The sequence below is a fragment of the Amblyraja radiata genome, chromosome 22 (assembly GCF_010909765.2).
Source record: "Amblyraja radiata isolate CabotCenter1 chromosome 22, sAmbRad1.1.pri, whole genome shotgun sequence".
NCBI lineage: Eukaryota > Metazoa > Chordata > Chondrichthyes > Rajiformes > Rajidae > Amblyraja > Amblyraja radiata.
The window spans coordinates 29,256,021-29,269,716 of record NC_045977.1 but is presented as its reverse complement, the minus strand read 5'-3'; the positions used below and the strand labels follow the sequence as shown (position 1 = coordinate 29,269,716).

Genomic DNA, 13,696 nt, shown 5'->3' with positions numbered 1-13,696 from the left:
GTCTTTTTTATTTATGGATGACCAAATGAAGCAGGGAGGCTTGGAAACTAAATGACACCTGTAAAAAAAATAAAGTAAGAAATGACAATAGGAAAGAAAATCCCCATGATAGGCTTGTATGTTTCTCTCACTTAAAGATTTAACTATGTACAGGAGGTGGAATAGGGACAAGAGTTTCCAGTTGGGGGTTCCCTGAAGGGATTCCTTTAAGTTACAACAAAGTGAGCTTGACAAACATTGTCAAGGCTTGCTTCAGCATCAGTGGCCCTTGCCTTTGTGGACCATGCCTATGTTCTCCATGTGCCCATTGTACTGCATGTCTGGCACATCCCTGTATTGGTGTGTGAGACATGATGAAACCGGTACCAAAAGTGTTGACTTTGAGCAACTCGTAGAAAGTTTCCTACTTTCCTTTAGTAGTGGACTTATTTTCAATTGGAAGTGATTTGTGTAGTGTTGTAATTCTTGATATTTGTTTCTTAAACCAAAACCCAATCTAAGAAAACAATTTCAAATCTGGCAATAGTACTAGAACAGACATTTTTGGCAAGATAATTTTTATTTTGACCAAATTGTTGAGCAATTGTTATCACCATCCGTCTTATATAATGTCAAGTGTGTCAGTGTTTCAAGAGGTTAAGATAAATTTACGTGTGATTTTTGTTGTGCTTCATTCAATGTTATTCACTAATAATTCTCTTTTTTTTTTTCCAGTCATGGCCTTTTCTGTTGCTTTCCACCAAAACAGGCAGTTACTGGGAAAGGAAGGATTGCTACCAAGCCATCTGTATTTAAGGAAGGTTCAACAATATGTTGGGGGTAAAGTTGGCATTGAAGCTTTCAGTTATGCACCAACACTTCTGTGGTTCCTGGATTGGTCTGACATGGACATACATCTAAACAATATTGCTTTGTTGGGAATGGGACTATCGGTGTTTGTATTGGTCACGGGATGTGCCAATATGATTATCATGTTCATCTTATGGATCCTGTATCATTCGTTGGTGAACATCGGTCAGATTTGGTGAGTGATGCGACTACTTTATTGTACAGGCCTAGTGGGATTTTTTTTGTTTTGTTTCTCTTTCTAATTAGTTAATTACTACTTTCTGTTGCATGGAGAAATGCTGCCATGTTAAACAGCCAGATTGCAGTAGGATTCAAAATTTGGTGTTGAGGTTTGACGTGACTTGGTGGATAGAAAGCTTCATGAGAACTCCTGCAGGGGATAATCTAATTTAATTATATCCTTCAGTTTGTTCAGTCTATTGCATCTAGTTTGTATTCAAGCTGAGACTACAATTGAGGGCTCATCTCCAGTACATAAATATGTAGGAAGGAACGACAGATGCTGGTTTGAACCGAAGATAGACACAAAAAGCTGGAGTAACTCAGCGGGACAGGCAGCATCTCTGGAGGGAAGAAATTGTGACGTTTCGGGTCGAGATCCTTCTTCAGTCTGAAAAAGGGTCTCGACCTGAAACGTCACCCACTCCTTCTCTCCAGAGATGCTGCCTGTCCCGCTGAGTTACTATTTTACCTCTGTGCCACTTTCCTGTACTACCCATATTCCTTGGTTATCTTAACTATCAGTCCCAGACTTGAATATATGCAGTGACTGGGTCTCGATATAACTAAGGATCCATGAAGAAATTTTCCTCACCTCAGTTCTGAGTGGCCAGCCATTTATTTAGAGTCTGTGATCCTTAGATTTAAACATTCCAGCAAGGGGAAATGCCACCCCTACATAATCCTGCCAGGCTCCATAATGAAATATACAACATTCTTGATACTTTCTCTCATTCTTCTTAACTATGGGAATATTGGCCCACTGTACTTAACCTCTCCTCAAAGGGACAACTTGTTTAATCCTAAGAATCAATTTGATAAACCATTTTGTCACAAACATGTCATTTCTTAAGAAGGAACACTAGACCTATGCACGATATTCGAAGTGCGGTTTGAACAAGGCCCTTATAAATGCAGTGAGATTGCTGTACTTAAATTCTCTTACAAGAAAGGGCAATGTATGGTTTGCCTTCCTAATTGCATGCTGTAACTGCACATTCACTTTTGGCAATTCATGGACAGTAAAAACTTTAATAATCTGCTATCCAATTGTTTGGAAATCCAGATGGTTTGGCAACTCACGAGATGCTGATGCTTGTGCTCCTTTCAACGCATTGGGATCCAGGATTCATGAGCTCCCCTTAAACTTATCAGATTCTCTGAAATATTTATTCTCCTACTGTGTAAATCTAATTTAAAGTGCGTTCAAATATTAATAGGAATATCATACAATAATCCAGAGAATTTTACAGTCTGTCACCATCAATAACCCAAACATGCCAGATTAACAGAGCTTCACTGAAGGATACACGTCCTCCTAACAACCAACACCTTTTAAACTCTCACTATTAGAATCAAACACCTTGGTTTACTGCTTTTACTACCAAAGTGGATAAACTCACGTTTTTTTACATTATGCTCCATTTGCCATATCCATGACTTGCTTAGTCTGTGTTTCCTGGGAGCTCATCTGCATCTTCAATCCTACAGTGCAGCCCTTTATATGGAAAATAATGAGGGAACATATGACTTTATCCACCTGGGAAGGAAAATAAATGCCATGTTTGCATGGCATGGACTAAGGCTACAAAATGTTGTAATGTAGAGTGATCTGGAGTCCTCGTACATGAAACGAGAATTGCTGTGAAAACTCAGCAAGCAGTAAGAAATAGTAATGGAACAATGTAGAAACAAGGAACTGCAGATGCTGGTTTGTACAAAAGATAGACAAGTAACTGGGGGTCAGGGTGATCTCTGTAGAAAACGTCTGGCAGCATCATTCTGAAGAAGGGTCTTGACCCGAAATGTCATCCATCCTTTTTCTCCAGTGATGCTGCCTGACAAGCTGAGTTATTCCATTTGTTTGTGTCTATCTAATGGAACATTGGGTTTCATTGCGAGGCATGGACATATATATATATATATATATATGAAAATATATATTGCAAACTACTGAAGCCCAGCACTGATCCCTGTGGAACACCACTGGTCACAAACCACCAACCAGAATGACAATCATCTGGATCAGTCTAACATGGGGGACCTTGTCGAATCATTTACTAAAGTCCATGTAGGCAACATCCATCTCCCTACCTTCATCAATCACTTTTGTCAGCTCCTCAAAAGAAACTCAATTAAGTTTGCAAGGCATAACATGCACTCGGGTCTTATCCACATTGAAACTCTTCAAGAAACCCAACCCCACCTCATTTTTATCGCAAAATGCCCTAGCATAATAATATACTGATCTCAATCTCCTCCATGTCATTCTCCTTGGTGAACACCAGTGCAAAGTACACATTTAATACCTTGCCCACATCCTCTCATTCCAAGCATCCCTCCTTCATTCTTGAGTGGTCCTACCCTCTCATTAGTTACCCTCTTGTTTGTATAAAATGGTTCTTTAGCCCTAATTGCAAAGGACATTTCATGGTCCCCTTTGTCCTTCTTATTCCCTGCTTGTTCTTTCTTGCTTTCTTTATGTTCCTCAAAGGCCCTGTCTTTTTTCTCTCTTCCTAAACCTTACATATGCTTCTTTTCCTTTTTGATCAAATTGGATTTTCATCCAAAGTTCCCTTACCGTGCCATTTTTGTCCCACCTCCTTACTGGAACATGATCAGCTGGTCTTTAAATGACTCACACATGTCAGATGCGTACTTACCCAATAACAGCTGCTCCCAATTTACTCATCCGAGCTCCCGCCTAATGGTGTTGTAATTTTCCCTCCCCCAATTTAGTACGTTCTCCAAAGTCCAGACCTATCCTATTCATAACTGTTTTAAAACTTCAGGAGTTGTGATCACTGTTCCCAAAATATTCTTCCATTGAAACGTTAGTCAACTGACCAGGCTCTTCCCAATACAAGGTCCAATATGGTCTCTCCTGTGATTGGACTATCCACATACTCATTCAAGTAACCCTCCTGGATATCACAGACACGTGCTGTCCTGTCTTGTATGAAGGAAGCCAGGGTCAAAATTGAAGATGTTAAAGTCACTCAGTATGACAACCCTGTTGCTTCAGTTCTGTCTGTGATCTGCATTGCGAAGATCATTTGCAATATTTAAACGTGCATGAAGAATATCAATGGCTCTGTAGCTATAGTTCACTTTGGTTGAAGAAGTAATCTAAAACATAGATCTCCAAAGTTTTTGAGCAGGGTATAATGTCTCGGAGCAGTTCAATTAGATGATTGGTTCGTTTACATGGATTAATGCTATGCTAGAATACTAAAATCAGGCCATAATTCAAGGAGTTGCAGATCAGAATTTGTATGTACGGTATGAATATTGATTTATCTAACTTCAAGTAACCCCTCCTTTCCCTCTCCGTCCCTCCCCCATGCTCGGTCTTCATCTAGTTCTACTGTCCTCCTGATTTGATATTACTGATTGTATGCCTCGTTGTCACCTTCCCCTCAGCTAACAATGAACCATTCTACATTTCCTTATCAAAACTGCATTTTGTTGTCTCTGTACTGTACACTGCACAATGACAATTAAAGTTGAATCTGAATCTGAATCTGAGCATCGGCTTTGATCTGTCGTTTTATCCTTCCATAATCTCTAGTCCCTCCCCCCTGACTCTCAGTCTGAAGAAGAGTCTCAACCCAAAAAGTCACCCATTCATTCGCTCCAGAGATGCTGCCTGTCCCGTTGAGTTACTCCAGCATTTTGTGTCTTATCCTTTTGTATCTGTGCCAATGGCTCCAATTATAGGAAGTTTGCCTTTTTCTATACTTTTTGTAAGCTCTTTTGGCTCATCTTCCTTGGAGCTCCTGACTGATTGACCCTGCCTCTCAGGCAAAGATCATAAGATCTTTGCTCTCAGGCCTGTACAGTCATCCAGTTCATCCAGCGCCCAGTAGAATATTACCACAGAATAAATTATTGGAAGGCGATTTACATTTGTGAATGACAGTGCATCTCACCAAGTCACTGGTTAGAAGGAGTGGGTTCAGAAGCCAGCCTCATAGTGTTTTGCAACAAACCACTGAGATCTATTAAAATTTGTGACAGCGCATAATATTGCACAGATTGCAGTGCTGAAAATTTGTGGGTTTTTTTGGATTGCCAAATCTGAATTGGAACGATGTGGCCCACTTTCTCCTGGCAACCCACTAAATGAATGGTACTCCAAGGCTGATGTGGAATTCTACATGATAAACTGGTGGATGCTTGTTGCTTCAAGACTGAAAGTACATGGTCTAATTTCCAGGGTGATTAAAATAACTGGTAACAAGCAGTATCTCAACCCATTGCAAATTCTTATTCTTTATTCTTTTGAGCGCAGAAGGTTAAGGGGGGACTTGATAGAGGTCTTTAAAATGATGAGACATGGATAAGCTTTTTCCACTAAGAGTAGGGAAGATTCAAACAAGAGGACATGATTTGAGAATTAAGGGACAGAAGTTTAGGGGTAACATGAGGGGGAACTTCTTTACTCAGAGAGTGGTAGCTGTGTGGAATGAGCTTCCAGTGGAAGTGGTGGAGGCAGGTTCGATTTTATCATTTAAAAATAAATTGGATAGTTATATGGACGGGAAAGGAATGGAGGGTAGTAGAGAGGAATGAGTGCAGGTAGATGGGACTAGGGGAAAATAATTGTTCGGCACGGACTAGAAGAGCCGAGATGGCCTGTTTCCGTGCTGTAATTGTTATATGGTTATATGGTTAAATATACATTTCCAGTCATGTGGTGTTGAAAAAGGCAGTATTACATGCAATTACTCAGATTGGATATTTTATCAAAAATGTTCACTTGGATCCAGGTCCACTGTAATGTCATCTTGTTATTTCAGCCTTCAGTGACTAGGTTAAGAGCTCTGTCTTTGAGCATTATAATTTTTGGTGATAGAGTGTAGACCACTGTTAGTTCACTGTTAACTGCTGAGTCCAGGCCCTATTTACTGCAGGGTGGTTATAGGGAAAAACATATCGGCTATGATGCCCGTTGTCCTTACAGTAATGAACAAAATAAATTTATATTCCATTAGTATTATTGATTCCAACAAAAAACAGGAAATGGACTGACTTCTGTTCACTCCTACTTTCACAAATATACTGAAGCTAAAGTCAAACATAATCGCTTCATCATTCATTCCACATCTATTTAAAACATGTAAAATAGAGAATTGAAACCACACAGTCAAACAAATTGACTGGATTTTATGCCAATTCACACAGCAGCAACCTGGATTAGTTGATTCACATCGGTTGATGTTTCTTTGAACATGAATATATGATTGGTAATAATTGCTTGATTGCATTGATTATATTCTCTAATATTTTTTGTTCACTCAGAAACCAATGCTTGTTCAATTGTCCTTCAATTCTAAAACAATACACAAAGCAATGATGGAACAAATTGACCCGGTGTTGGTGAATTATTGGAAATTGAATGGTTGGTGTGGGATGGATGATGGGGATGGGTTGGTGGTGTGATGCACATTGGGTCAGCTGATGTAGATCCTATTTGTTCTATTTGGGACAGTTGTTCACTGCATTTGTAGGACACAGGATACAATTGAGGGCGACATGATGGCACAGCGGTAGAGTTGCCGCCTTACAGCGGCAGAGACCCGGTTCGATCCTGACTATGGGTACTGTCTGTACGGAGTTTGTACATTCTCCCTGTGACTTGCGTGGGTTTTCTCCGGGAAGATCCAGTTTCCGCCCACAATCCAAAGACGTATAGGGTTGTAGGCTAATTGGCTTGGTATAAATGTAAATTGTCCCCTGTGTGTGTCCGATAGTGTTAGTGTCGATGGTCGCCGTGGACTCGGTGGGCCGAAGAGCCTGTTTTCGCGCTGTATCTCTAAACTAAAGTAAAGTTAAACTAAACTAATAGTAAGCCACCTGGCTGAGGATACTGTCTATGAAATGACACTTCCAGTTTCTGTTTAATCATTGAGGTTGTGCCAATAAACAGCCCGAGAGAGAATAGCTGAAGATAGATACAAAATGCTAGAGTAACTCAGTGGGACAGGCAGCATCTCTGGATAAAATGCTGGAATCCCTCAGTGGGACAGCCAACATCTCTGGATGCTGAGATGCTGCCTGTCCCGCTGAGTTACTCCAGCATTTTGTGTCTATCTTTGGTTTAAACCAGCACTTGCAGTTCCTTCCTACACAAACTAAGAATGGCTGTCTTAAACTGTATGGGATTTTGTGGTTTACAGATAGAAAAACATAAACAAACTTAAAGTGTGATCAGTAATTCTAACAATTATAGAAATGATTAGAGTTTGGCCATAACAGATTAGTGGTTACTAAATGGTACTGATAACACTTCTATTGCTCTTGTTGAATGCCCTCAGTCGGTGCTGTCTACTGTGGTTCCACAGCCTTCATTCTTACATCAGTCTACATGCCTTTGAAAATCATGATTTGGACTTTCCTAAAATTGCCTCATTTTCTCTGATGTTTTCTTTTTATTGTGTTAGTATTTTTGCTGTGTGGACCCATGCATCAATTTTAAAGCTTACTCACAAAGAAAGAAGGCAATTGTTTGGAATTATTTCTGGGGATTGTATCTGTATTACATCTGCAAACTGTAGTGTACTAGGCTAGGTCCAACTGCAGGGAAGTGGATATTATAGTTACCATTGCTACAACTTCCACTGGCATAGTATCCGTAATGCAGCACTGTCAACCATAGCAATTTCCACAGAGCAATGTGAGAAGTTGATTTGATTTGATTTCCTAATGGGAATTTTCTTGCTGAAGCTAACTTCATTTTCATCGATGTGGTCCTAGGCAGTGTATTGTGAAAATGGAGCGGAACAAAGAAGGCGAGTTGCAGGTTTTGACAGCTTGTGAAGCCATTCTTTCTCCCTCTCTATTTTGGCTCTATTTTAACTTCGTCTAGCTGATTTCCCATCAAAAGTGTTGGGGATCTGTGAGAAATTACCACCTCATTTTGAGTAGTCCAGCAGCAGTGTGATCTATAAAAAACATCCAAGGAGGTGAGCTGTGATCGTAAGTGACTCATCACTGCCAAATTCCGCAATGTCGGATAGCCAGATGAATCTGGGCCAATAAATATTTTTTGGTTGAGTTTATTTTTGACATTGGTAACATTCTTATTTTAAATACAGAGATTTACAAAGATGTGTGCAGTTCTTGATCTCACTAGATCAAGCAAATTGCACATTCTAGTATTGTGCTTTCTTTGAAATCTAGAATCACAATTATGCGCTGGTGGCACAAATGCAACGAGCTGAGCAGAGTATTTAATTCATTACTCTGTAAAATAATAAGTGGGTTTGATGTCAGTTTATTGAATGAATAATGGGATTTTATATTTTGCATCAGTGGATTTGCAGAAGCAGGTAAAATGGAAGCCTTGGTCTCAAAGTTTGTTGTATGCTCCCTATGATTTCTTTTCAACAACAAATTTGAGACGTTTTATACTCAGTTCGAAAGATAATCTGAACAAAATGGATCATTGGGTTGATGGAGGCAATTGCAGATGACATAACTTGTAAAATTGAGACTTTTTACATTTATTGATAACTTTTATCGTGGTTTGTTTTGCCATCAATTTTTAAAAGTAGAAAACGCTATTTCAAAACTATAAATGCAACTTGGTTGGGTTTGGAGTTTTGCCATGATTGTCATCAATCAGAGTTGGAGAATTGAGACAGGGCAATGGGCTCGAGAGTGGATCACAGAGAACGGTTGGGTGCTAAGAGGATTGGGAATGAGATAGAATATCAATTTTGACCTGTACTCGTTAATTTGTTGTGTACACTTCTAATTTTCATACTATGGTTAACTTGGAATTCATTTCAAACTCAATCTAAAAAAGAATCATTGAGTTGAATAGCGTGGATGTGTTTTAAGAGAAGCTAAGTAACCCCATGAGGGATAAAGTAAGAGAAATACATTGAAAGGGTGAGACAAAGTTGATTGGGATAAATTCAAACACTGCATAAGCAGTGATCTTGTGGGCTCTTTCGGCCTCTATTTGGTCCTCTGAGTGAATACAGAATGTTCTGCTTAAATTAATTACCACCACAGTTTGATGCTCCATTTGCAGAGTCACTTTTATAAATCTGAGCCCATCATGTATTGAATGGCAAGACAAAACAAAGCTGAAGTAACTCAATGGGTCACTCAGCAATCCTGGGGAACATGGATAGGTGATGTTTTGGGTTGGGACCTTTCTTCAGATCGAGGTATTGAATGACAATTCTTTTGCTCCTGAAGAAGAAATCTTGAACTGTGCAGCAACTCCTCTGGCCTTGTTTGTCACATCAGTTGCCTAGCAAAGAATTGATACACAAATGCACAAAAAACTTAACCATATTTTGAAAAGCATGACTGACAAGAGTTTGATGATCGGTTTTTAATTGGGAGATGTAATTGTCATGTATTTTTATGTTTATGTCACATTGATCCTTCAGTGCTTTTTGCCAGATGGCAGTACAAACATTTGCATCTTGAAAACTGCCTTGAGTTTATTTGAAAAATTGCTGTGAAATGACAGTGCATTTTGTTGTAAAACGGATGTTATGGATGATGCTCATAGCTTGCATTTTAGGTTTTAGTGTCTAAAGACATTTTTACACACGGCCAATTGAATTATTCTTGATCACAGTGAAAACTGGTTGCAAGATAACTGTAAGATTCTGAACTGTAGCACTACTGCCAGACTTTTTTGTATTACGTTATATTAAATAAAAAATATTGAAAAAGCTCCCAGACTCTTTCTTCATATGCTGCTGTTCTACATGAACAAGCTCTGTAATTAATTTGTCGAGGATAATTGTGTGACATTCACATTGTTGTGAACCTTGATTGGGGCGCTGTAAATTGGATATCAATCCTCGGTTATTGAGGATTGTAACCCGAGGTCAGTGGAATTCTGAGTCGCTCCCTGTTTAATGTGTTGCTACATGGTTGGTAGACTGTGGTGGGGTGTGAATGTTTTATTTTATAATCTGAGAGGGTCTAGAAGATGTCTTTCATGGACATGTTTTAACCAGACCCAGAAATTATTTAAATGTGCCAAGAAAGTGGATTCAGCCATCTGCATTCTTGATTACTTAAGATTCATTGGCATAGCAAAGATATTGGCATGTAAACTGACTCCTGTATCCTGTGGTCCAAATTAAACCCAGACAACATAAATCAGGTACTGTTTACTGCACATGGTAACAGTAACTTTTAAAACCTGTGGTTACTGTGCAACTGCACCTTGAAAATACCATGTGTAACCTGACAGTATGCTGTGTTGGAATTCCTTTCACTTCCATTGATACTGTACTTAACAGTCTAGAAATTGCACAGAAACCTGTTTTCATCGCCAAAGCAATTTTCGCCAATGTCGATTCTGACCTTGCTCAGGCAACACATGATGAAATAATCCAGAGATTTAAAGCATCGCACCTTTTGCCTTTGAAATTTGATCTAAGATATAATTAATGCAGGAAAATTAATGAATGGAAAAACCTGCGGTTCTGCTATTATGTGCGTTTCCATAATATGAATTTGACATAATGTGATCGATGAACTAGGGAACACTATTTATTTTATTTGGGTTGAATTGATTGCAATGTGATTTTGATCAGTAGTCAGAGAACCATTTATAAGTTACTTTGGAGATTGACAAACAAAAAAAAAGCTGTCTTGGAAAAAAAATTCAGTGTTGGAAGAAACCGTTTTACATGTAACCTCCCTTCAGCAATCAGACACCATTGTCTCTAAAGAATACAGTTGCTAGTTTCACCACATAAGGTAATTGAAATTGACAAGCTATCGCTTCTATTGATGCTTGTGCAATGATACTCTTTTAAACAATGTAACAAACAACCCACAGTATTTTAGGCTTACAGTAACAAATCTGAACTTGAAACTCTTGCATGAAAAATAACTGATGTAACGAATCTGACACAGGCCCCCATTGACACAATTGTCTTCAGAACATGGTTTTCAATAATACAAGGTTCTTTAGGAACGCAAGTATCACGTTGTAGTAGCGCTACACATACTATGGGTTCATAGCAAAAGGATTTGAGCAGGGAGGTTCTACTGCAGTTGTACAGGGTCTTGGTGAGACCACACCTGGAGTATTGCGTACAGTTTTGGTCTCCTAATCTGAGGAAAGACATTCTTGCCATAGATGGAGTACAGAGAAGGTTCACCAGACTGATTCCTGGGATGGCAGGACTTTCATTTGAAGAAAGACTGGATAGACTCGGCTTATACACGCTAGAATTTAGAAGATTGAGGGGGGATCTTACAGAAACTTACAAAATTCTTAAGGGGTTGGACAGGCTAGATGCAGGAAGATTATTCCCGATGTTGGGGAAGTCCAGAACTAGGGGTCACAGTTTAAGGATAAGAGGGAAGTCTTTTAGGACCGAGATGAGAAAATCATTTTTTACACAGAGAGTGGTGAATCTGTGGAATTCTCTGCCACAGAAGGTAGTTGAGGCCAGTTCATTGGCAATATTTAAGAGGGAGTTAGATGTGGCCCTTGTGGCTAAAGGGATCAGCGGATATGGAGAGAAGGCAGGGATGGGATACTGAGTTGGATGATAGGCCATGATCATATTGAATGGCGGTGCAGGCTCGAAGGGCCGAATGGCCTACTCCTGCACCTATTTTCTATGTTTCTATAATAATAATAATAATAATAATAATAATATCTTTTATTGTCATTGCACATCAGTGCAACGAGATTTAGTATGCAGCTTCCAACCGATGTAAAAGAAAAGTAAAATAAATAAATAAGTTGTGTGACGTTACGTGACGAAGCTATGTTTCTAAAGAAGGTGCTGTAAGAGGCTTTCCTTCCTCTGGCTGACCTACATTCAGGTTCCCAATGTCATCATTATGACCAACATCGTCCTCTTCCTCATGTTCATTAATTTTAGTTTCACTCCTGATATGCGACCTCGGCATTTCTTCAGAAGTGGAAACTGGATTTTACATTTTATGGACAATGCAGTGTAAAGGTGCTATGAAATCCTACACGTTGTATTGGAGATAATCATAGAGAGGACAACTCTGTGCTACCTATGAGCTAATTCAGATATCCTCTTCATTATTTCCCCGACATGATCTTCATTTTCCATCGTGTAATCTTGTAAATCTCTTTTATGCCACAATCAGCATCAATAAATCAAATATACTATTTGAAAGTCAATTGTTGAATTTTGAAAGATAATTTTCATTTACTCATTATATTTGTAACTAATATAATGTACTCAAATAAAGTCATTTTGGCTCAGATTTGGATTTCCAGATTTGGTAAAATACAATCAAATGTAGTAAATGCCATAACCTGGAGATCCAGGAAAGTTCAGGAGCTTGTAAATCTTAGTTCAATCCTTTGTACCATTGGATTGAATTCTGCGTTTCTCATTTTTAAAGGATTTTCGTTATTATCCTAAAATTTGAATATATTTATCCATTTTTGTGATTACCCCAGTGTTTCCTCTCCGAAGCATTTTCGTGTCACGATAGTGGCAGGAGGTTTGAGCAATGTTGTACTCACTATTATAATTCCAGATTTATTGGAAAATATTTGGTAAATTAGAGGAAAATTTTGCACTCACATTGAAACAGACTAAATGGAAATGTGATGATGGAATATATACACAGGTGTAGCGGGTGCTTGGAAAGCCTGTAATGAAGGAGAGGAGCCAGGTGAATTCTATAAAGATTTTAATTAGTACAGCACACTACTCTCTGCTTCATTGGGAGACTGAAGACCAATTGCCACTCCTCTTATACTCGTATCGGGGCCCCGCACCCGAACCAGTCCATTAAGTGCCGACGGGGGTGAACCAGGAAGTAGCCTACTTCCCAGGAACCGCCACAAAAGTCTAACATTTGCCATGGATGAGCTAAAAGGCCTGTCCCACTGTATGATGTAATTCAAGAGCTCTCCCGAGTTTAAAAAAAAAATCAAACTCGTGGTAAGCACGTAGAATGTACGTAGCGGGTACGTCGGAGCTCGGGACATCTCTTAACGGCTTGTAACACTAACGGCAGGTACTCGGGAAATACGGTAAGCTCGTGAAGACTCGTGAAGATTTTTCAACATGTTGAAAAATGTCCACGAGAGCCCCGAGTACCTACGAGCGGCTATTACCGTAATTCTCCGAGTTCGAATCAGGGCAAACTCGGGAGAACTCTTGAATTAGCTCGTACAGTGGGACAGGCCATTAAGGACACATGTTCTCAGTCCATTCTTAATGAAAAACAGCAATAACAGAATCATTATAACTGTGTGGTATTAAAAAGGCAATTTTATATTCTGTTTGATATGATGGATTACAGCGTGGTAATACTTTTAAAGAAGACAAAAAAACTTATTTATTGAAGCTTATTTGCTCTGATTGACAATGTGATGTACGGTAATTTGCGGGTTTTGTTAGATCTAAGTAACTCGAGTAAATGTTAAATCGTCTGCTTGCCTTATGTATTCAGCATGTGGCATATACAGGCTTCATCTTTGGTGTATTTTTCACACAGAGAGTGGTGAATCTCTGGGACTCTCTGCCACAGAGGGTAGTTGAGGCCAGTTCATTGGCTATAGTTAAGAGGGAGTTAGATGTGGCCCTTGTGGCTAGGGGGAATCAGGGGGTATGGAGAGAAGGCAGGTACGGGA

At 39.3% G+C, this 13,696-nt stretch overlaps 1 protein-coding gene across 3 annotated transcripts in view; it reads left to right on the top strand.

Moving 5' to 3' along the window:
• The window catches only part of lmf1 (lipase maturation factor 1), a 499,938-nt gene that overhangs the window by 24,734 nt on the left and 461,508 nt on the right, over positions 1–13,696 (top strand). For all 3 annotated transcript variants that reach the window (XM_033040858.1, XM_033040856.1, XM_033040857.1), the window contains exon 2: positions 715–1,024. In XM_033040858.1, the coding sequence (XP_032896749.1) occupies positions 717–1,024 (308 nt within the window). In that variant the 5' untranslated portion in view covers positions 715–716. The remainder of the gene's footprint in view (positions 1–714; positions 1,025–13,696) is intronic.